At 40.5% G+C, this 25,251-nt stretch overlaps 1 protein-coding gene across 1 annotated transcript in view; it reads left to right on the plus strand.

Annotated features, from left to right (window-relative positions):
* The window catches only part of LOC123023103 (bifunctional heparan sulfate N-deacetylase/N-sulfotransferase 3), an 81,979-nt gene that overhangs the window by 21,063 nt on the left and 35,665 nt on the right, over positions 1–25,251 (plus strand). The window contains exons 3-5 of the mRNA XM_044429498.1: positions 14,487–14,574; positions 18,833–18,987; positions 24,065–24,250. Coding sequence (XP_044285433.1) covers positions 14,487–14,574; positions 18,833–18,987; positions 24,065–24,250 — 429 coding nt within the window. The remainder of the gene's footprint in view (positions 1–14,486; positions 14,575–18,832; positions 18,988–24,064; positions 24,251–25,251) is intronic.

Below are 25,251 nucleotides of genomic sequence, written 5' to 3' on the forward strand. Positions count from 1 at the left end.
GTAGTACAAAGAGCAGTATAAGGAGCAGTTCTTGAATATGAGAACCAACCCTAAATGAGCAGTAATAGATTAACCAGTCTCCAACTGGAGACTTGGAAAAATGAGCTAGCTTCCCATTAGGTTGGAAAAGATTTTTCTGAGTCCAAGACAAAATGCTGAAACTTGCAAGATGCCCCGTATCATGAGACGTTTCATAGAATCTGATAACTTCCCCTGACTTTATCCATAATTTACCTGCTGCGGAATGCCAAGGTCTCTGTAAAGGCCCTTGTGTAATACTTCCTTCTTTGAGCCCTAGAATGCGGCATCTCAGCAAGTTACCTCCTAATCATTGGATTTCCTAGTCATTATCCTAGATCCTTGTACATATACTCTCAGCACCAATAGAATGATCCTAACTGGTAAATAATAAACCTGCTTGTAGGCTATGCTAAGATGTTAGCGATTTGACCCGCCTTTTAAAATACTTGTTTCTTTGCTTCTGCAAGTGGGTTTTCAGCCTAACTAGCGCTTATAGTAGTTGAGGAATGGGCTGAAAAAAGATGGAAATCTTTTATGTTCATCTGGTAATGTGGGCCTAAATTTCTTCACCAGCAATCAAAGGGGCATTTCCAGGTTGTCTGCTGAGAATGACAGCACAATGGAGATGGGAAAAACCCAACCCTCACTCCTCCTAGTTCCCCACTTCTTTTTTTGGACACTGGCAAGGGTCTGAACCAAAAGGGTGTTCTACCTGCTTTTCCCAACGTGTGGTTCATTAAAAAGAATCTTTAATAAATCAGCTTGGAAAAAATTAATAGTAACTTCATGACTGATTCCCAGAGATCACTTTTATGAGTACAAAGCAACATTTTTAAATTGTCAGTGCATATCCAATACCTCTGCTCATTTCGAGCAAATTGTTAATATACTGTTTCGGCCTCTTATTTTCTGAACACTACAAAAAGATTTTTCCTGTGTGTGTGTTTTGTTGTTTGACTTTGTTCTGTCCTCTTTCTTTAACCATAAATGAATTATCTCCACTTTAAAACCAAATATGCAATACAAAACACCCTTTGTTTATGAGCCCTCTTTTAAAGTACCATATTCTCAAGAGGAAAGCTCTGGAGTTTCAGTATCAACAACCTGTTTAAACATAGTGGCAGCCACACAGGGGCCTCTGCAGATCACTTACTCATATCAGCTGTCTGCCCAATGTGGATAAGTCCCATATTGACCTATATTATTTATTTATTTATTAAAACATTTTTATGCCACCCCATTCGCCGAAGCCTCGGGGCGGCTTACAACAATTATGCACATGTATGAGTCAGCACATGTTCTTAACCATACGGATCACCAACACAAGTTGGTGCTTTTCAGCCATTACCATAGTGAAAATAGCCATTCTGTAGTTCCAATGCCCAAACCAACATTACTTTAAATTCATACCTAGGAGTGTGGAGCTCCTAGCCAGATTTTGAAAGCCTCCCTCCCTTCCTCCCTACCTACCCATCCCTGACACACATGATCCAGATTGATGTTGCTGCATGTAAATAAAATTCTTAGCTACTAGGTACACTTTTTATATAATGACTGTTTTGGTTCCAACAATGGAAAGCCATTACAGAATCCTAATGTAGGAAATGGACCACTGGAATTGGAAAAGGTGATAGAGATGACAGCTGTTGAAATGGAAGAGGTTTAAGCTAAAGATCAACACGTCTTTGTTGGGACTATATTTTAAAAAATCTATAAACAGCCAAAAGTGAAATAAGCATTGCTGCTGTATTCTGTATTTGTGTTAGGGAAACAAAGACAAAATAATATCATAACCAGGCATGAAATTAATTTTAAGCTGTCTAAATTATACCTTGTAACACCTTAGAAAACAAACCTGTATTTCCAAGGTAGAAAGTACTGGTCTTTTACAGCTGTGGTTTGGTTTGGTTTTTTATATTAATATATCTGAACTACAAAAAGAAATGGGAATTTCATAATACTTGAAATGTATTATGGCCTGGACAACAAATGGATGAAAAAGAACTGTCTAGTTTTCTCTATGTCATCCTTTGGAAATAATGCAAACAAAAATCTGTACCCCATGATATTACACCCTGTGCAAGTAGTTAAGCTCTGACATGCAATATTTTAAATTCTGTGCGATTGGCAAGTCTCCGTGGAATAAGATTGAATCCCAGCTTACTTGATCCCAAGGCAAAGTTTAACATCAACACTTGGGAATCTGTCCAGATGGTCAAGGTCTTCAGATTCTGGTAAAATGAGTACGTTATGATTATGAACTGAGCACCTTAAAACCAGGTATAAATAAAGAGAAGGTGGAAGGAAATTCAGATGAAAGGTAGAAACATAGGCAAGATCTAAAGCAGGTTAATTTTGGGTCTCTGACTAGGAGTAACCTTTTCTGATATGGTTTCTATGTTAGGCATGTCACAGTTATAGCAGCAGGCCAGTTCCTCATCTGCTATGCTGGCTTAGAGAGGCAGAGGTTGTAAAGTCAGCATTCCTCTAGGGCAGTGATGTCAAGCCTTTTAGAGATTGAGTGCCCAAACTACAATCCAAAACCCACTTCTTTATCGTGAAGTGCCAACACAACAATAAAACCTGAAAACCGAGGTTTTAGTTTAGAAAAAACACCTCACAGCCAGTCCAAGGAAATATCTCTCTCTCTCTCTCTCTCTCTCTCTCTCTCTCTCTCTCTCTCTCTCTCCTTGGCAGTGGACTGACTGGCCATGCCAAAGCTCGGATGAGTCATGTCTAATGAGTCATGGCTCATCAAGTCATCGCCTGGCACTGTTACTCCTTTCTGAGCATGGGCATGGCCCCTATGTGTGCTCTTACCTGATGCTCGGCCGCTGGGGTGATGCTGGGGCGACTTGGCTCGCGTACCGACAGAGAGGGCTCTGCGTGCCTGCTGTGTCATGCATGCCATAGGTTCGCCACCACTGTTCTAGGGCAAGGACCCTGACAGTGTCCTGTTTGAAGCCTCTGGTGTGTACCAGAAATGAATTAAAAGCCACATTTGCAGCATCATATTATTCACCCCGATCAAAGGGAAATTTTCCATGCCAACATCTGACATGTTTCACTAGTACTATTATATCCCACCTTTTTTTCCTCTTGCAAGGAATTCAGGGCAGCTAAAACAATTATTCTCCTTGCAATTTGATAGTCACAACAACACTGTGAAATGGGTTACGTTCAGAGTAGAAGACTGGTCCATAGTCACCCAGTGTGGTACATGGCTGAGTGGGGACTAGAATCCAGAACTTTTGGGTTTAACACTCTAACCACTACAGCACACAGGTTTTATGGTGATGGGTGGCATAGGAAGCATCTAAATATTTTAATAGATTATTTCTGAAGTCCTACATTTCAGGACAATTAAAATGCGTTATCATTACACATACTTATTCCATGCTTTAAAAAAAGGCAAGACAGAAGAGAAATGGTTAGCAAAGACACTGAGAATACAATATTGTGCGTGTTTAGTCAGAAAAAAACCATTCAGCTCTCAGCATGCCTGAACCAGCATTCCTGAGAGTTGTAAGATCTCTTTCTATCTAAACATTCATAGGATTATGCCTTAAAACAGAGATAATTGAGAATCAATTCATATCATGGCTTCTCAGAATTCAACCATGTGAGATGCTTTCTGTGATTACCCCTTGGAGTGAATTGTTCTTTGTGTACGTATTTAAGCTGACCAATATTGTTGAGGTTAGAGGAGTTAAAATCTTGTGAAGTCGGAAACACAAATGACTTTGCATAAAGAGTTCTCATAGGATTGCCACCGTCTGTGGATTGCTACATGTACTAATTATATGTTGGTGGTGCTCAATTTAATGTAATAGGTGCAGATAAGCTGGATATCTTGGTCAGTTATTGAAATTGCTGTTAAACATTGTAACAGTTTATATGTAAGCAGTTTGCTAGAAAATAAAAGAATCATTTAAAAAGGAGGTAAAGGGAATACAAACAGTTTTAAAGTACTTAAGAATTTAAAAATGAGCACACATACTACAGTCCTAAACTTATTTGTATGTATGGCCAACTGGAATTAATGGGACTTGTTTGTAAATCAATATGGATATGACTGCATTGTAAAAGAGGGTTTCAAAACTGACAGGCTCCTGTAAATGATCTTCATTAAATACAGATCTACAAAATTAATACAGAAATACAGTTTTGCCTCAGAGTAGAAGCTGTAACCTGTTTCATTTCTCTCTGGAAAGCCATAAATGAAGTTTTTAAGTGGATAAATATTTAATTGGGAACTGTTTAGAATATTAGGAAGCCAAAATATATACAAACCAAGGTGGTAAGAAAGTAATTCTGCTCTTTGGCTCAGATTTGGTCTGTGTTTGTAAGGGTGGAAGGAGTTGTTTAGCTTTCTGTGCATCCAGCTGCCTCTCTTTGAAAATAAATGTTTTAATGGAAGTGCAGTCCCATGTTGTTAAGACATGTTTTTCTTCCTTTTTTCAAACTAATTTGGTGGTCCAATAGAATGGGTACTCCAGATGAGGCTTTTATTTGCATTAGGTTTGTCTCATTCACAGAATGTTATGATGACATCTTCCATTTGAAACCCAGATGTTTTCCTACTGCATTTTCTACCTTTTAAAAAGAAAAAACTAAAAAAAGTAAATTTAGGAAGGCAAGACAGACTAGCTACACACTGCTTTTTGATTGGTAGCACTAGGTACAATCTCTCCCATTTGAGTTCCACTATTAAATTATGTGTTTTTTGTGTTAACTATTTTACAGTTTTGGCATTAACATATTGATATGTTAATAGTCACTTTAAGCACACTCTCCTACCCTGCTTAGACAGAAAAAACGGCTGCCTAAGCATGCCCACGACCAGCATGCTGCAGCCCTGTGTTCAGTCTAAGCGCACATATGGTTGTACCCTAAGATGATACGATAGCAAATGAGCAAACAAGCCAAGTCATCCTCAAGAACAAGCTAAAATATTAATCTAACTTCAGACCATGACTTCATATCCCAGCATATTCTAAAACTGTGATTCATAGTGCTCTGGTTCAGATGAAGCAGGAAATTAAGACTCACTGTTAGTAGTAACTAAATGCGGCTTCAGCCCATTATTGAGCCTACTCTGAGGTAATGAGGGTAACAAAGAGCCAGTTCTTTTCCACCAGCATTGGAGCTTCACGGAGCCATCCAGCAGAACTTTTCTGAGTGGTTCTTTGCCTTTTATATTCTAGCCCAGTAGGAGGGACTATGGAACCCTTCATAACCTGCTGAGACCAATTTGCATGGCACTTTGAAGATAAACTCACTCAGATTTGTTGTGGATTGGACACCACAGTTAATACAGTTCCATTAACAGACATATCTAGAGCACCATCTGGTCCAGATTTGTTGGATGAGTTCCTGTTACTGAGGTCTGAGGATGTGGACGAGGTGCTTGGTCAGGTCAGCCTACACCTGTGTGCCCCTTCCCTGTCATGACTTACTGGAAGTACTATGGAAGGTATTTGCACTGCGTTCAGGAGGATGTACATGCCGCTCTGAGAGAGGTGCAAGCCTCTAAAGGAGGCTGTGATCAAGCCGCCTTTAAAAAAGTCTAACTTGGACCCAGAGGATGTGAATAATTATAGGCCAGTTGCCAACGTTCCCTTCTGGGCAAGGTGATTGAGAGGGTGGTGGCCAAGCAGCTCCAAGCACTCTTGGATGAAACAGGTTCTCTAGATCCATTTCGATTGGGTTTCAGGTCTGCCCTTGTTGACCTGTTGGATGACCTTTCCCAGGAAAGAGACAAGGGGAGTGTGACCCTGTTGATTCTCCTGGACTTCTCTGTGGTTTTCAAAACCACTGACCATGGTATCCTTCTGGTTAGGCCAGCTGGGTTAAGAGTAGGAGTTACTGCTTTGCAGTGGTTCTGCTTGTACCTAGCTGACTGATTCCAAATGGTGGTGCTGGAGGATTATTGCTCTGTGCTGTGGCAGTTATGTCATGGGGTACTTCAGGCCTCTATTTAATTCCCCATGATACATGAAACCACTGGGAGAAGTAATCGAAAGTTTTGGGCAGAAGTATAACACTCGTCAAACCCAGGTGAGGCAGTGACTGTTCTGAATCAGGGCCTGGACTCAGTAAGCTGAGACTCAATCCAGACAAGATGGAGGTCCTGTTGGTGGGTTGGCGGGATGTCTGTCCAATTAGGAGACAGTCGACCTGTCCTGGATTGGGTTGTCCTCCCACTAAAGGACAAGCTTCATCATTTGTGGATGTTGTTAGACCTAAAATTGTCATTTGGGTCACAAGTAGACTTGGTGGCATGGGACACCTTTTATCGGCTAAGGCTGATTTACCCACTGCAACCCTATCTGGACAGACAGAGCTTGGCTACAGTTATCCATGGCCTGGTTACCTCTCAACTGGATTGCTGTAATGCACATTATATAGGGCTGTCCTGAAAAATGGATTGGAATTTCCAACTGATTCAGAACAAGGCAGCAGCACGGCTGCTAATAAGGACTGGTCCATGATGCCAGTCTTTTCAGTTGCATTAACTGCCAGTTGAAGTCTGGTTCTAACCCTAAGCAGCTTGGAGCCAGGTTATCTGAAGGAATACCTTGTGCCATGTGTTCGTACAGCTTCTAAGAACATTCAGTGAAGTCCTTCTCAAAGAACCTCCCCCTTAAAAAAAAAAAAAGTAAGGGGAGGTGATCAGAAGGGCCTTATCAGTAGTGGCACCCTGTTTTTGGAATATGTTCCCCTTGCACCATCTGTGCTTTTTTTGGCGCCAAATGAAAAACTTGTTATTTTCCAGATATTTAATAGATAAGCACTAGTTTTAATACTGTTTTAATGACTATGGCTACTGTTATGCATGCTAATCCTGATTATAGTGGGTTGTTGATGCCGTTGTATTGGTTTACTGTTTATTGTGTTACTTAAATACTATGATGCTATTGATTATTATATATTTTTTAAAATTTGTAAACTGGCCAGAGAGCCTTCAGGCTATAGGGTGGTATAGAAATGCAATAAAAATAGATATTTTGTCATTCAAGAATCCCCGTTCTATCATGTATGACCCATTTTCCCTTTGAAATTTCTCTGCAATTCTTGTATTGCTTTCATATTATGCCCTTTTTCCTCTAGAAAGGTATTTGAGGGGGCCAACAAAATTCTCCTCTCTGCATTTTCCCCACACAACCCTGTGAGGTAGGTTAGGCTAAGAGGGATTGATTAGTTCAAAGTAACTCAGTAGGCTTTATGGCTGAGTGAGGATTAGAACCCAGATCTTCTGAGTCCAAGGTCAAACTGGATTATATATACTAATTATCCTTTTTTTCCTTCTGGAAAATCCCAAATGCCTAATACATAACTAAAATAGATGAAAGAGACTAGCAGATTAACTTCTAAACTATGTGGTATGTTTACTTTATTTTTTCACTTAGAGGTGGTGTGTTTTTGCTTATTCCTGGGCTTATTTTGGTTAGATGCTGCAAGAGTCAAGGACAGAAACACTAATAGTGCAACAGTCTAATCTAAAACCCACGTGTGAAAGAAACACGGTAGGTTATTCCATCACTGCCACCAGATTCAGCAGATTCAGTTAGCCCACCTATGTTTCTTTACATTTCTTTACATTACATTTACACACACACATATTACTTTGAAGTTTTGTGCTATGGAACTCACTGCCACAGTTTTTAATAAAACTGTGGAGGGAATTCACTGCAAGGGAATGTTTCCTTACCTATAAAACCTGTCATTGCTGACACTAGAATAATCCTGCTCTACCTAAAGAAAATTAGTAACCTGTTCCTTATGAAATAGGCATGGAATTCATACCATCTAGGGAAAAAACCTTTCACAGTGAACAAAACTGAGAGATATGTTATACTAAGGAAGGTATTTGCAGAATGGAATAGAATGTATATTTTAGAATATATTTGTGTGTGTGTGTGTGTGTTCCAATATATATTAGAACACACACAGTATGTATATGTGTGTGTGTGTGTGTGTGTGTGTGTGTATTCTTTATATATAGAATATAATATAATTTAAATGTATATGAGTATTTCCCAACAGCTTTTCCTTCCAACCAGATTTCCCTGAAGAGCATTCTACACACAGGCACAAGGACCAGGCATTGTTCACCAGCTTTCCTCTGCCTCTGTTTCTTCAGGCTTCTTTTGGCTCCTGGCATGATTCCAATGTTTCCAGGAGTACTTGCTGAATTTCCCTCTGGTCAGACTATAAAATGTACTATTTATACATAATAAGTATTATATTTGGTGCATTAAATGTAAACATGTAACTTAAGCAAGCAATAATTACAGATTTACTGAGTATAATTGATACATTTTAATGATAATTGAAGAATCCACCAACGTATAATGCATTTTGTGCTTCCAAAGTGGTCTTCTCCACTAAAATTGTCCCTCTTGCTGCTTTGGACTACAACTTCCAGCATTCCTGGCCACTGGTCATGCCAACAGACTTGCATCCTAATTTCGAGTTCTTTCATAAAGCCTTAAGGGTGGAGTCTTATACAAACTTAAAGGGGAAAACACCTAGACTGCCCTTGTCATCTGGGAGCTTTAGGAGTTGTAAGTCTTTTATCTGCCTAAGCATGCATAAGGCTGCACTTTAAAACAGCTTTTTAAAAAAACTCAGTAAACACACTAGAATCTAGTAACTCGGCATGCCAAGGATTGTAATATGACTCCGAGGGATGTTAGATGGTGCCAGAGTGATGCAGTGGGACTTAGTGCTTCTAAAATGGTGCACTGAGCAAGTTGGAAGTCTGCCAAGGAGATGTCACTCCCCTTGACAAATGTAACATGCCAAATGTAACATATCGTTACATCATACACAAGCGGTCACACGGGAACACCTCTCGGGAAGGCAGCACCCGCACAGCCGGAGGCTGCATCTGGAAGTTCACTTCCATAGCTGGTGGACCGCATTCAGGTTGATGGGTCACAGGCTGGGCAAGCTTGACTGTTACAGGAATGAGAGACAATGTACGTATGCATCAGGATATATCGGGGGTGGTGAAAGATGTGCTACAGCAGGGTGCTTACTGGTGTCTTGCTTTAATTGGCCTGAGGTTTTTTCTTTTCTTTTTGACCTTTAATTAAAAGAAATTGACGGTTTGCTTGCTCTGTTAGTAGCAGTATAATGAAAACGTCTATAGTGGGGAAGCTGTACCCAAGAACTAATAACAGGAAAGCTGATAAAATCCTGAAGACAGCATTGTTAATTGCATTGCTTTATTCAATAAAATTGGTAAGAGATCATTTAAAAGCTTTGGCCTACCTTGCCATAATTAGCCCTTTTCCTCCAGGCTTCTTACATTAAAAAAAAAATGTTAGTCATTCTGATATAGCTCAGATTTTTGGCTATCTAATTTTTTTTGGCTGTGCTGAAAGCGTAGGATCAAATCATATGCAGAAATAATTCTGTAATCCAAACCAGCAGCCACAACTAGAATGCCAGAGGAAAAGTCAATCGCCTAACTTCCAAACAATCTATAACATCTCTAAACATAAATGTAAATGTACCTGCGCTGTATTTTAGTTTTTTCTTCCTCCACTAATGATTAAAAAACTTACCAGTGGCCTATGATAAAGGTTAAAACCCAAACAAAATACACTTTATTGCTTACTTTTGTCACTAGTATATCCAGTGGTCTTGGATAAATACTAGAAGCAATGTTCTGTGAAACAGTTTGGGGCCATTCGTATGAACATAAGAGGAATGGTGCTCCATGAGACCAAGGGTGCACATAGTTTAACACAGCAGCTATTCCAGCCACAAGTCCAGCCAAGGAGGACAGGGGCACAGCAGCCCCCTGCTGCCCAAGTCCCCAGCAGCCAGTGCACACGGGCACACTGCTCCGGATACTGGAGGCCACATGTAGCCATCTGGCCAGTAGCTACTGGTAAGCTTCCCCTCTATGAGTGTGCCCACATGACTCTTACAGCTGTTCAAACTGGTGGCTATCATTACGTTTCATGGAAGGTATGTTCCATATCTCCGGGAGCCGTCCTTGAAGGAAATTAGGAGGGACAGTACCCGGAGGAAGGCCTTCTCTGTGGTGGTGCCCCAACTAGGGAATACACTCCTAGAGAGGTTTGCCTGGTGCCAACATTATATTGTTTTTGATGTCAGGCAAAACCCTTTTTATTTTCCTGTTACTTTAATGTTTAATTGCTTTTAACTGGGGTTTTAGGATATTAATGGTCAGATGCTATGGGGTTTGTTTTATTCTACTTATTTATTGTAAGCCATCCTGACACGTTCTGTAGGGGACAGGATAGAAAAGCTTTTAATAAATAAATAATTTAAAATGTTCCATAGTTTTACTATACATAGTGTGAAGAAGTATTTCAGTATTTCCTTTATTAACCCCAATTTTCTCACCAATCAGCTTCAAGTAATAACCTCAGGTTATATTATTATGAGAGGAGAAAAATGTATTTTTACCCACTTCCTGTATAACATGCATAATTCTGCATACCTCAGTTTGTCTTTCCTTACACATATTCTTCAGTGCATATAGTAAGAAGGCTATTCAATTTCATTTATGGTAGACAATGGAGGGGTAATTTTGAGGCAAAAATCTATGCACTATGAAAACAGGACTTGGTAGTCTTGCATGTTATGTTGTCCTTTCTATTGTTATATAACCACACAGAAGAAATAATTGTTCAGCTCAGATAAAGTCTAAATCCCAATAAATGAGAGCCAGTGTGAGGTAGTGGTTAAGAGTCTTGGGCTGAGATTTGGGAGATCTGAGTTCTAGTGCCCACTCGGCCATGGAGCTAACTGGGTGACTTTGGGCCATTCATAGACTCTTACCTCAGCCTACCTCACAGGACTGTTGTTGAGAGGGAGAGCAGAATTATGTAAACTGCCTTGAGTTTCTTAGAAATAAAAAGGTGAGATATAAATAAAATAAATAAATGAGTGTATGCCAATTTGGAACGATCTGGTTTCCATGTCCATGCCCAACACCTGTGCTGGGAGGCAGAGGTGGAGCTGTTATCACAAAAAGGATCAAGACGCTGAGAGGCTGATATCTTCATTGCTAACACCTTGACCGTCAGCTAGGTCTTATTTTTACAGATGAATTTTCTCCAACATCTCCTTCCTCTTACATAGGCTCAGAAACTACATGCTACGGCATTCCATAGGGTCAGTTGCTGCCTTTCCTCTTGAGGTCTGGACAACAAATAGGAAGACGCAGGAATGGAGGCAGGTCTAGGGATGTGGTGGGAAAGGTTTCTGAGATTACCCATATGATGCACATAAGATGATGAACTTTGGGCTGCCTTCTAACATCCAGTAGTGCAGGACTTGGCATGTTATATGTATTGTTTCATTTTTCACATTTATACCCTCTGATTCTGGTTTTAAATGCCCTCTTAAGGCAGCTCACAATAAATTTCCTTCAAGCAACACTTAAAAAGTGACAGCATCCCAACTTTCATATAATAATATAATAATGTATTCATCAAAGCCATTAGCAAAATCATTATCAAATTGTTCGCAGATTCTCTGCTCAAGAAACATGCACATTTTTTGCTGCTTTACTATAACCACTAAACTATGTTCAGTGCCACTGAATTGCAGGGAACTACTGGCAACAGTTTCCTGAGGCCACTGTACAGTATCAAATCCCTTTCTGATGTTTTGTTTTGTCAAACAGAGTAGTCTTGATGCCTTTTATTCTGTTAGCTTTAAACATCATCTTTCATTTTGGAAATCTGAAACATTTTACATAGTGTCAGCAGACAAAGTCTTCAGTATTCGTTTCAACTTATTTTCTTTTCACTCTGATATGTCATTATATCGCTAAATATGCCAAAGAGTAAAAGCTTAACTTGACCCAAGTATGTTATAAACTATTGATGGTGTCTGCTGAAAAACCAGAGGAGAGGTTAGTCAAGTTTTTTTCTTTTGCATATGCCTGTATCACTTTCCTTTGCTGCTATAGCAGCTGTGGATTCTCTTTCTAACATCATTTGGCATTGCTGGTGTAACGGAGGTTTATTTAGGACTGAGTTCATGCAGTGCAAGAAGCCATGGGAGTTTATAAGCTGTCTGAACCCAGCTATAGTGCTAACAAACTACAGTGCTGGGTTCAGAAAACACACTTACAAGACTTTTCTTGTTGGGGAGATTCAATCAATGTCAACTTCCACTGAGCAGGTTATCAAGTGCAGATCTTGACACCAATATGTTTTCATAGCTCTACTCATACAAAGAAATACTCAGAAGAGCCATGATGTTTAAAAGAGAGCAAATGCCTCTCAATGGCTTACCTTGAGTGTACAAAACAGCTTTTAGAAATGAAAATGCAGTCTGTGCTCCCACACGAAAGCATGCCCACCCTCTCTGTAACAGTCACGCGCACACAGCACAATAGTCTCTACCATCTGCTCTTGTATATCTTTCGCGAGTTTTAACATTTTGGTTTTAGAACCGAAATGACGAGTAAAATGTCAAGTCACCCAGAAAATAATCATAGGCATGACAACCAAAATGTTAGTTCAGCTTGTCTGTCTGGAAAAAAGTTCATGGGAGAGCAGCAGCCTCCTACTTTGGAGATGCTACTCTGGACTTTTATTCCTGGTAAATGCTCAACGAGCTGCGCAGGGTGGTAGCTGCATGGCTCTTATTGATGTTATTGAGAACCATGAGGCTCAAAATTAGGGCTGTGCCAGACATTCATTCCAATTTTTATCATTCTCGTTCAGTTTGATGCAGGGAAGGATTGGTTTGAAAAAGAAATCAAAAGCAAGAATAATTTGGAGAAATTCTTGTAGGAGGGTTCTCAGGATTTTGTGCTTACCTTATTTTGGGGATGGTCAAAACTGGGTTGTGCCTTTAACTGGACGAGAGTCCTGGCCTTTCTTTCACTGCACCATCAGCTCTTGTAGGCTCCTCAGGTTCTTGTGCTTCAATTAAGCCTCAGAATATAATAGGGCTTTTTTAGCTGAGGAATCAACCACAGGCAGCCTGGACGGCTACAGATGAACAGAGAGATGTGTAATGCAAAGAAAAAAAATACAGGCAGCCCCTGTAGCTGTCCTACAGTGAATAGGGATGCTCAAAAACACCATTAAAACAACACAACACCTTGACAATGCAGAAGCCTCTTTCATGAGAGAAAGGAATCTTTCAGGAATTTGGAAGACAGATTTTGGCACAAAACTAGCTCTATCCTGGAGATGCAAAGCTGCCCCTCATGCACTTGCTTTGTGGTGGAATCAAAACAGGGACAGGCGTGCCAACACAGTGGCAACATAAGAAACGTTTGGAAGAAAGGAAGAAAGAAGCTGTGCCAAAGGTGATCCCTGCCTGTGTGAAATGGTTAAAGAAATTGGCCCTTCCCTGAAGAAATTAAGTGAAATTGTCTCCCCAATTTCTTTGCCCATAAACAGGCTGGAGAAGAAGAGCCCATACGCTTAAAAACTTGCAAAGTTTTCTGCAATTCACAAAGTCTGGGAGATGTTGTTATTGGTAAGATAAGCAGATTTAAGATCAGCAGCACACATGTATTTAATAGTGTCCCTTCCGAAAGCTGATTGCGAGCTATCTGATCCAGAAAGCCGGACTTCAAAGTGGGGCATCTGCATTCCAATATGTGCTCAGTCATAGGAGCTATGGGCAAGTAAATGTTTCAGCCACTCTTATCCATGCTGTCTCAGATGAAAGCAATCATATTCTGCTGTAGAGTCCTGTCTCAAGCCCAATAGATGGAGCAGAATTTTATATAACTCTTTCAGCCTGTTTCGCCCCTAGCTATACATAATAGATGGCTTGGTGAAGCTCATTTAGCCATGTGATTTTTCAACTCATTTCCATCCTGGCTGTTAAATTCAGATGGAAGAACCCAGTGCAAGCAGCTTAGAGCCTCAAGTGCCTGGCATAATCAGGAAGCACCTCCATGTGTTCAAAAGGGTCTATGATTTCCATCTTCCTGCTAGCCGCTCATGGTGGCTGCTCACGGAGACCGATGGATCCAGTGCTGGTGGTGTTGCGTATCAGATCTGAGTTTTAGCACCTATAAAGTTCAGGCTGAAATCCAAAATGGATTCTTGTTGAACAAACCTCTGGCCACAGTTGTTTCCCCTTCTCTGTGCATTTCTGATCAGTTGCAATAATCCATATATTTTAGCATAATTATGCTAAATTTATATAATTTTGTGTATGCTGACAGCTAAAGTTTACTGTTTGCAAAATAATCATGTCAGACTCTGTAGATTAGATTTCAAGTTGTGCAGAATACGTTTTTATGTGTATTTAGATTGTGCTTCACTTCTTACACGAAAGACTGATCCAAAAGTTTTCCTCCTTACATAACTATCCAATTGTTGGGGCTAGAATGATGAAAATTATAAGAGCATCCCAGTTTCTTTGAGAAAAAGACTTTCTGCATTCATAGCATTATTATCTGTGTACTGATGCACTTTAATGCATATTTGTTTCAGGCTCTGCTTGATACTCAGAACCTTCTGAGAGCTCAAATCACAAATTTCACTTTCAACCTGGGATTTTCAGGGAAATTTTACCACACAGGTAAGAATGAAAACAGCAACAGCAGAATCACTCTCAATCTGTTAGTGTCCTTGCAGTGCATAGAAACTAAAATTGATTTCAGTGCTGCAGCTTGGTGCTATAAAGCCAAATGGAATGAAAGTGAAGAACTCTTGGAGTCTGGAGGAAGAAGAAATCTTCCTTCAAGAGTATAAAACTAGAAAATCAATCAACTCTTCCTTATATTGTGAATTTTACAATGTGAGCTAGCCTGCTACTGAAATCTATACATTTTCACTGTTGTCTCTGCCCGTAGGGCTGTTGTATTATCCATTGTAATGTCACAGTTCTGGCAGGCTGGGAGTGGAGCAATGCCACCGTCTTGTGATCTTTGTGGTTCTCTCCATACCAGCTGTAAGGGTAGGGAGATGGTGCTGGGAGCCCAAAGTTTGAGTTCCAACTGAATTCCAAGCACAGAGCCTGGAAATTTTCCTGCAGAACTTGAACTACCTTCATCTGTCTATCGTTTTTCAAATGGTTATAGGATTGGGTCCTCAATTACTTTGAATAGGTGTCAAATTGTTCTGCAAACATCCTTTTTGTTTTGATGAGGGATGGCTCGTTGTTGCCAACTCTGAGCTGTTAAATGTGAAAACTGGCAGGATTAATTCATTTTTATAACATAATAAGAACCGTTTATAACTGCAAAAAGTTGCCATTTATTTCTGACGTATCACCTTTTAATTGTATCAATAGTAAATCCATAAGTGAATATGGAAACATTTAAGCAAAATTGCTTCAATTTGAATTTAAAGTCAGGCCTGTTATGTGGCGTTCACTGGATATCCCTAATTATAGCAACAAATGGCAAATCTCCTTTGGATAAACTTGGCAATTACTTGAGTTTATCTGGTATGAAAACTGAAAGACTTCAGGCAATCATTCTGAGTCAAGCTAAGGCTTTACCCCCATAGGAACTAATGGGTCGCTTCATTAAGAGAAAAGGTTACGAAGCTGCCTATACTGACAAATTATTGCTCCTACAGCCTCTTTCTGTCTTCATCACAGGAGCAAACAGAGTGAAGCGGCTGCATTAGGGAAGTTTCTGCATCCCACAAGAGCATGCATGTCATTCACAGACTTTTATGGCCAAATGGGAATTTGTACCTGGTTCACCTTAGTCCTAGTCTGACACTAAGAAGATGAATTAACGTCAGTATGTTGATGCCAATGGGCCTGATTTTGAATGTCTAACCATCTAATCCCAAGTATGTCTGCTCAGTGACTTCAATGGGACTTACTCCCAAACAAGCTGGTATAGGATTGCAGTTGTGCAGTGCAGTCTGGCGAGGCTACCTGCAACCCACTGCACATGCAGTATAAATGACATCCTGTGCATGGTAGGAATACAAGAGAGGCAAAGGATGCCTCCATGCTCTTTCCACCATGCAAACCACTGCCGTCTGAGTGTTTGGCCTCAGAGCACAAGGAGAGGTACCATCACCGTACTGTGCTTGCTGGCCAAGCCTGTCCCCTCTCTTCTGTGCCCCTCAAAGTCCTTCTCCAATATAAAATCATAGAAGTTGTTCCAGACCCAGTTTATTATAGTTTCACCAGCAGCCTCTGCCTGTGCAGTGGCTCCACTTAGAAGCAGAGAAAGGAGTAGCTACTTTGCATCACGGCTGCAGTGCAAACAGGATCTGAGTATCTCTGATGGCATGCAAAAGGAGGACATCTACATAATTACCACAGAACAGATCTCTTTATGTTGGCTCACCCCTGAAATGACCATATTGTTCATTGACAAAGTCACTGGTTTTAATGAACTCCTAAAATCTAATGATCCCAGGCAGGCTATTGCATTCTTTCAGCAGCTGCTTCCTTTCGAAAATCACTTGCTTTTGCAGACTGAAAGAAGAGGGGAAACAGAGGAAACAAGAGTCAGTTGAGGAGGGCACACAGAAGACATTAGAACGTAACAGAAAAAAGTTCTGTTGCTGGAAAGATGGCAGGAATGGAATGTATGAACTGGATAAATGAATTGGATAAACAAAGCATCCCATTTATTCCATCTCTATACTGTTCATTAGCCAAAGCCATGGGCATCTTGATCAGGGCCCTAAAGTAGAAACCAACTCAAATACAAAGCACAGATTCCTTATTTGTAAGACTGAAAATTGGTACCATTATCAAAAGAACACAGAATGGGTTGCTTAATTAACCTCTCACTTTGGGCTAGAGATGTTGGAAAAATCTGCAATGGTTTTGAATGAGTTTGCATTTCTATGAAATGTACATGTTGATGTTTTAATATGCAAATATATTTATCTCCAATCATCTTCATAACTGAGTAATCAACTGAAAAATCTTGATTCAGCAGTGACCCTGCATTCAAAGGTTTTTTAATGGTACTCTTTGTTTTTCCCATTGGCCTTTTGTCCTGACCTTTGCATTGCCCAGCAGTGACTTTGGCAACGGTATCTACCAGCAGATTGGTGAAGTAGGTGGCAGGATATACTTGCCACATAACTTAGATCCCTGGCCGCCAAGTACACTGCTCGGCTTCTTGGGGTACCACTGGCTACCTAGCTAGCCCCCCTGCATTCCATTACCATGCACAGCTCTGCTCATCCTAGCCCAGGAGTGATGCTGCTTATGCCCACAGGCCAAATTGGCTCTCTGGGTTCTGCAGGTAACAATGGCCCATTTCATCCAGCTGCCAGTTGTTTGGCAGTTTTCTGATTTTGCACATTTTTGCCTATACAAAAAGCTTAAAATCTCTCTCCTAAGTTTTAGTTGGTGGCAATAAGCACTTTAAGCTAAAACATGCTGGTATTTTGTGGGGTTGGCCCTGACTCTGGTTTTGGCCCCACCACACTGGAATGCTTGCCCAAGAGCTTCTCCGAGATGGAATCAAGCCCTTTGGCTGAAAGAGGGCCGACACCTCTGTCTTAGCCTAAGTCAGCCTGGTGAACTGCAGTGCTGTTCTCCCTGTTTTTTATTTATTTAAAGTTTTTATGGACCATTCAATGAGCCACAGCTCTCAGAACAGTGAACAATTTAAACAATCTAAAAATATAATATACATGTAACATAGGCAGTTAACTTTATAGGGGTGCAATATAATCAGCAATAGCAATTTAATACAACAATAAAGCCACATCACAAAATGCCAGTGACATATAGGTAAAATCCAGTATAAAATCCAATAATACAATCAATTTCATTACATTATAGATATTATTTAATAATTAAAAAGTTGGGAAAGTTAAAAGGTTCTGACCTGGTGCTTAAATATATAAAAAGCCAGTGCCAAGAACTCCCTGGGGTGCTGGATCCATAATTGGGGAGCCACAACTGAGAAGGCCCTCCTCCTTGTGGCCACCATCCTTACTTCTTTTGGAGGTGTCTTCCAGTGAAGGACTTCTATAGATGACCTAAGAGTCCAGGGAGGTGTTTATGGGAAGAGACACTCCTTAAGATACCCAGGCTACAGGCTGTTCAGGGCTTTCTTTGTTGATGTAAGAACCCTGAAGCAGGCCTGGACTTCAACATAGCTGATGGAACACAGGACATATGTGTTCGTACCTGCCCATCCCTATTAACAGGTGGGCTGCCCTGTTTTGTACCAGGTAAAATCTCTGGACCATTTTCAAGGGCATCCCCACATTCCTCACATTACAGTAGTCTGAACATGAATTTGCCAGAGCATAGATTATAATTGCTAAGTTCTGCTCATTCAGATAGGAGCTGAGTCAGTATATCAACCAAAGTTGATAGAAGTCAGACCTAAGTTCTCTAGAAAAATCCACACCCTGTCCCTTGACACAGCAGGTGCAGCTTTTGCAAGCACATGGACTGCTGCTTGTTTTTTGGATCAGTATTTAGCCACAGAAATGCTTCCTCCACTACATATCCAAAATGCCTTGGTTTTCCTAACTGTCAGGGCAATATGGCAGCGGAACCAAGAGAGGTTGTGGGCTCTCCCAGACTGAAGATGTGCAAAGTGAAACTGGACGGTCATCTGAGTGAGATAGCATGACTTGATGTCCTGAACCAGCAGGAGGTTGAACCAATGGCCTCCTTGGCCCCTTCTGACCCTACTATTCTATGATTCTATGAATTTTCTTCTATATTGGGCTGTTGGTTGCTTATGTGTTTCTTTTCAGGTTAAACTGATCTTTCCACCACAATTTATTGTGATCTAATTCCAGAGTGTGTTGTGCTGTGTCAAACCCTTGTTAAATGAATGTTTAAAATAGCATAGCAAGTTATTCTAATAACTAATTTATTTCTGCAGGAACTGTAGAGGAAGATGAAGGTGATGACCTGTTGTTGGGGTCTGTAGATGAATTCTGGTGGTTTCCTCATATGTGGAGCCACATGCAACCCCACCTCTTCCATAATGAATCTTCACTGGTGGAGCAAATGATCCTCAACAAAAAGTTTGCCTTAGTGAGTTCAATGCATACACTGTGGGTGTTTCATTTTATAGTCTGCATTTTAAAAAGTAGTATTTTCTCTTGCACTTATGAGAATGTACTGAAATACCTCTTCGATCACTTTATATGGGCAGTCATTCTTAGCTTGAAATGAGCCATGCATCTATGATGCTAATGGGAAAATGTAATAAAATCACGAAACAAGCACAATTGGGTTCCAGATTCCAGTACACCAATTCCTTAAATTCAGATCAATTGCCAACAGGTTTTTACCAGCAGAAGTCCTGTTGCCTGTTGACCGTGGTCACCTCCATGATTTCAAGAGTACATTTCACAACCTTTAGGATCACAGAAAGATCTGCCAGCCTGAAACCATGATTTCCATGCTAGGGAATGGTCATTATCATAGGAAAAATATGTGATACTGCTTTGATGGTCCTATTTGCAGTCATTATCTACCTCCTAACTAGAAGATGCTGCCCATTCTGAAGGGAAATAAGGGGATGTTTCCTTGAATTGTATTCCAGAATTCACATCCCAATATAAAAATCAGGGAAGCCACATATAGTGGCATGCACAGCCTGAAAAGCTAAACTCTGCTGCCACCTATGAACAACTGACAAAACTGCAGGGCAAAGTAGTAACTTAGTTTTGGAGTTAAGTATCAAATCCCCAAGAAAACATTTTCCCACAAACAATTCTGTACAATGCAATCTTGCAAATCTACTCAGGAGTAAGCCATTTAAGTTCAATGGAACTTACACTCCGGTAAGTGAAAATTTAAGCCTTAAATCTGTATTGTGTTATAAATTTGTACTTTCTTCCAGTTAACCAGAGCTATGATATTAACTGCGTAATATAGTATTATTACAGTAATTCATCACAGAAGATATTATAAATATATGCATTTCATTATGTATCAGGTTTCTGTTTTATGAAATGCGAGCACTTATTTCTTTTACTTAGATAGTACAGTGTACTGAAAGTATATTAAGAAAATAAAGCACAACTGTTTTTATTTGGTATGTCTTTTCTGGGAAAATACCACCAGGAATCCTAATTTCATGCCTCCACCCCCTGCCACAATATCTGAAGTACAAAATAACAGATAGACTAAAGGGATTAATCGGGGTGTGTTTTTTGTCAATGTTTCATATCTAGGGTGAATGAAGAAACATTGTGTATGGGTTTCAATAAATGTGGTATGTGTATGTAAAGTGGTATATTTATGATTTGGAACGTGTCCTTAAGGGCATGGGGTAAATCTTAAGAAATGACTTCCAACAGAGCAATCCTTACTCCCTCAGGCAGCCGTGTGAAGGAGTTTGGAGGGTTCAGAGGTACCTTTCAAGTTTCCACTGGCAAGGGGTCTGCATTTTGCATTTATCTCAGAGGTAGTTATACCCTTGGAAAGGCCCCAAAACATGGATTTTGGGATAGAGTAAGGACTGGACAAAGGCAGTCTTGGATCTGCTGGGTCCAAGGCCCCTTTGTTCTCCAGAGGGGTTGTAGGACTGCACCTAATGCCAGCCTGGAACTGGCCTAACTAATTTGGAATCATTTTTTAAAAATTACATAAGAATCATGTGGGATGAAAAGCTGCAAGTCCATTCCCCCACACCTCTCAGCATGGTCAACATGAGCTGGCAGCGCTGTGGTGGATCAGCCAGCACTTCACAGACACACCACAGCCCCACTTAAGATTGCACTGTCTATCTTGCTTTTGCATGTAGTGATCGTGGAATAAGTTTTGGCCTGGTGCTGAAATAAGTAAAGCATTGGCACCAATTGCACCTATCTGGAGAAAAGGTTCTAACAGTCAGGGCACTACCACTGAGAAGACCCTTCCCTGAGTAGCCAGTCTTCTAGCTGCTTTAAAAGAGGGCTCCCAGAAAAGGACGATCTTAAAATTCAGGCAGGTGTATATGGAAAGAGATGTTCAGGTATTCAGATATTCAGGCCCTAAACCATTTAGGGCTTTATACATCACTGTTAACACCTTAAATCATGGCCACACTTAAGTTGGTAATCAGTACAGATGGTCTAGAACTGACCTTATGTGATCTTGTCTTCCAGTTTTAGTTAGAGGCTTAGTGGCTCTATTCTGTACCAACTGAAATACCCCAACTGTTTTCAAGGATAGCCCCATGTAGAGCACATAGCAATAGTCAAAGTGGGAGGTTACCAGAGCATGGATTACCACTGCTAGGGACTGCCTGTCCAGTTAAGGACATAATTGAGGACCAGACAAAACTGGTAGAAAGTGTTCCTCACCCCAGCAACCACCTGAAATTCCAAGGATAGCTCTGGGTCAAGGAGCCAAACTATGCACCCTAGCTCTGTCCCTTAGGAAGAGTGCAGAATATCACTCACCTGGAGAGATGATCCACCTACCAATAGTACCTCTTTCTTGTCTGAATAAAGGCTCACTGTATTTGTCCTCATCCAGTCCATTACTCCATGTAGGCATTCAGAACTGTCACTGACTCACCTGGATTAGATAAGAAGGAGAAGTAGAGCTGGGTGTCACCAGTATACTGGTGACCTCTAACAGTGGTTTCATGTTAGATGTTAAACAGCATGGGGTATACGATGGAACCCTGCAGAATTCCATGGCATAATTGCCATGGCACAGAACCATAATCCCCCAGCACCTACTTCTGGAATAAGCTGGTCAAATAAGAGTGGAACCACTGCAAAGCAGTGCCTTCAACACCCAAATTGACCAGTCAGTTATTCTCATTTTCAGTTCTAGTTTTCATAAAAATTGGTAAATGGAAATCCATGTTGCGTGGATTATTGCAATATAAATGATTTTATACAGAGAGAGAGAGAGAATTTATATGCTGCCCCATAGCCCAATCTATCTGTGTGGCTTACAATGAAACAGGAAAAAACGTTTAAAAGGGGGTGAAAGTCTGAACTTCTAAAGCAAGTGAACTGACCATGAGAAAGGGATTGAAGTCAACACACCTACTACAAGATCACCATCTTCCTGCCCAGTTGAGAAAATAAGGTCCAGAGTGGGACCTCTTAAGTGCATGTTGAGACAGCCCATCGTTGTCATGGCTGCCATGAAGTCCTGAGGCACCACAGTCAAGGCAACCTCGGCATGAAAATTGAGATTCCCCCAAGAACAACATCCTGGGGCGTCTTCAACACCAAGTCCAAGACCACCTCTGTCAGCTTAGGCAGAGTATCTGCTGGGCAGCAGGATGGTCAGTACATCAGCAGAATCCCTAATCTGTCTTGATTGCCCAGTGCAAGGTACAGACACTCAAGACCTGCACTTGAGTGGACAGCCTAGGGAGAGGGATTCAGTCCCTGTGGACCATGGCCAACACCCTCCCCAGGCCCCAAGAAGATGTTGATGCTGCACCAAGTACCCAGGGGTGTACAACTAGGAAAATGTTACCCTTCCTTTCTCCCCCAGGCAGGTCTTGGTATGGCAAGTCAGGTTGTCCCCCTCATCCAAGATTAAATCAGCTCTTACTATGAGCCAACCTGGGATTTAACAGCAGCAACACAAGGCTTGAGGACAGACGGGCACAGCAGCCAGGAATCATCTGGTTCGGGGAAAGACCAGATGAGGGAATAGCAATAAGACATCTACCCAGTCTTCTCTTTTGCTGGCCTATCAATCCTCCAACCCTATATCTCCCTCTTCCTGTGACAACTGTGATAGGAACACCCTCATACTCCCCTGTGTTAGCCAGGTAAATCAGTAAAAGCAGCACAAAGGTTAAAGCATAAGCTGTGTTCTAACTGCTGTGAGTTTTTAACAAAACAAGCAAAAAAGAGAGGCCTGCCTCTTGAATCAGTATTCAGCAGCAGAAGTGTTGAGTAGATGTGTTCAATAAAATCAGTAAGCTCCCAGGAACTGCTTTAGGAATTTTCCTTTAAAACAGAATTTAGAAATTGCATTACATTTGCAGATAGAAACAATCAAAGGAGAACTGAACTGAACTTAATGAAATAAAAAGCAGAGACTTAAAATCACGAAGGAGCCTTCATTTTAAGCTTTGAAATGTAAAGCTTAGTGAGAGAAAAGATTTAAAATCTGGAGGAAAAAGATTTGCTATTAACAAGTCATATGGGTGTTCATCCAGGATTTAAAAATAATCCATATAAGTCTCTCTAAATTAATAAATTACCTAGGGAGTGTCATTTGCATGCTACCAAATAGCAGTTTTCGATCAACATAGATAGAAATAACAAATCATCATAAAAGAAAAAAAACCTGGGTGGTACTGTTCTTGAGAAAGAATTGTAATCTGCTGAAAGAACCATAAACTATTGTACAACCTGTAACAGAGAGATCTTAAAAAAATAATCAGATAAAACAATAATTGCACTGAACTAATCAGTGTATGTTTATTTAAACAAATTTTGGTTAATTTACTTTTATACTTTTACATTTTTTATTGATTACTTATTTTAATTTAATTTTGGTTAATTTATTAACCTTTGGGTTATGGGCTAGCATAGAAATGGAAGCAAACAAACATGGAAACTACTTTATAATGCCCTTCCTTGTGAAAAAGGAAGCAGAAAGACTCAAGCCAACATTAGGTTTTGGAAGCTCTTATTTCTCCTACGCAAAATATATATGGAAGTACCAAACAGTTGGTGTAAGAATATTATAAGGTTCAACATATAGACATCAGATTATCTGCATCCATATATATATATTTCTGAAAAATAGAGGTTTAAAAGTGATATTGAGCAACCTCACATGGGCTTTTGGTAGGGGTTTTTCCTTCCACGAGTAGTAAAATATGTTAAAATATTTATCCCAGTTCACACATAGAATGTCTAGTTCACCACTGAAAAGGCTGGGGAGAGGGAGATCGCTCTCACATTGTCATTTTTAATTGGTCATCGTCAAGATGTGCTGTGTTGCTTTTGTACTGTTTTCTAATGGGCTAACACAACTGCCTACAGTTTTTGTCATCTTTTCACCAGCACTGTAGCTGAAAGCACTATGTGAAAAACAACATTCGTGCACTTGTTCAGATGCGTGCTTGGTGGAGTTTCCCACACATTAGCTGTGATGGCTTAGTTTGTAATTTGATTTTGCTTTGTTTCAGGAACATGGCATTCCAACTGATATGGGATATGCTGTGGCTCCACACCATTCTGGTGTGTATCCTGTTCATGTTCAGCTTTATGATGCCTGGAAGAAGGTTTGGAATATCAAAATCACGAGCACGGAAGAGTACCCACATCTGAAACCTGCACGGTACAGGAGAGGCTTTATCCACAAAAACATCATGGTGAGCTGCTTGGCTTCTGAGCCTGAATGGTCTGCTTACTTTCCCAGTTACTTGTGACTAATCTCAAAAGACAAGAATGTTACAAAATCTCCGTATACCAAAGCTGCACTTTGTCGGGCCTCAGTTGTTCATGCACTAGTTTCCTCCAGCTTAGATTACTGTAATGCTTTTGACACTGGTCTCCTTTTGAAGATGATCTGGAAATGTAAACTGGCTTAAAGTGCAGCTACTGGATGTTGAGTGGGGCCCATTGGCTAGAACATACAACTTTAATGCTCTACCAACTTTTTGGGTATAATTTTGTTCTGTTTCTAGACTTGGTACAAAGTAGTAATGTTAACCTTTCAAGCTCTTAAGGGCCCAAAGGGAGAAAACATCTTAAGAACGGCTGACTTCCATGATCACCTTCAGAGTCCCTATGTCTCATTGCTGCTGGGGATATATAGATGGCTGGTGGGTATGAGAGACAGCCCTTTGAAGCTGAGCAGTTGCTGCTCTGAAGTTTTACTTGGTCCTGCCTACTGATGTGATTTCAGATACCGTTATAGATTTTCTTAGTTTTATGTGGTAGTATGTCTCTTGTGTATTATGATTTTACTGCAGTTCAGAATGATGATTGTATGCTACTTTGGAAAGAGGAGAATATATTTAAGTAAAGTTCAATTTTAATCCAGCAACATTGTGTTCTGGTGATGTTCCTTTGCACATGGATTTACTGGCACAAAATGATATTGCTACTTATCTGCAAGATGTTCCAGGAAGGGTGACCAAGTGCTCTGCTTTATGGAGGATAGTTCTCTATTTGAAGGTATACTCTCTTTGAAGTCAGTGTAAAGATAAAGAACTACAGCAAGATAAGAAACCCTGGACATTGCCCACCAGCAGATAGCACTTAGACACCAAACTGAGCAGGCATGCAAACCACCTGATCCTTTTCCACCATGGTGATATGTATTGAATTTCTGTTTAAAGAGCAGTGCTTCTAGATTGCTTCTACATTT

The sequence above is a fragment of the Varanus komodoensis genome, unplaced genomic scaffold (assembly GCF_004798865.1).
Source record: "Varanus komodoensis strain SLA01 unplaced genomic scaffold, ASM479886v1 scaffold2, whole genome shotgun sequence".
NCBI classification, from domain to species: domain Eukaryota; kingdom Metazoa; phylum Chordata; class Lepidosauria; order Squamata; family Varanidae; genus Varanus; species Varanus komodoensis.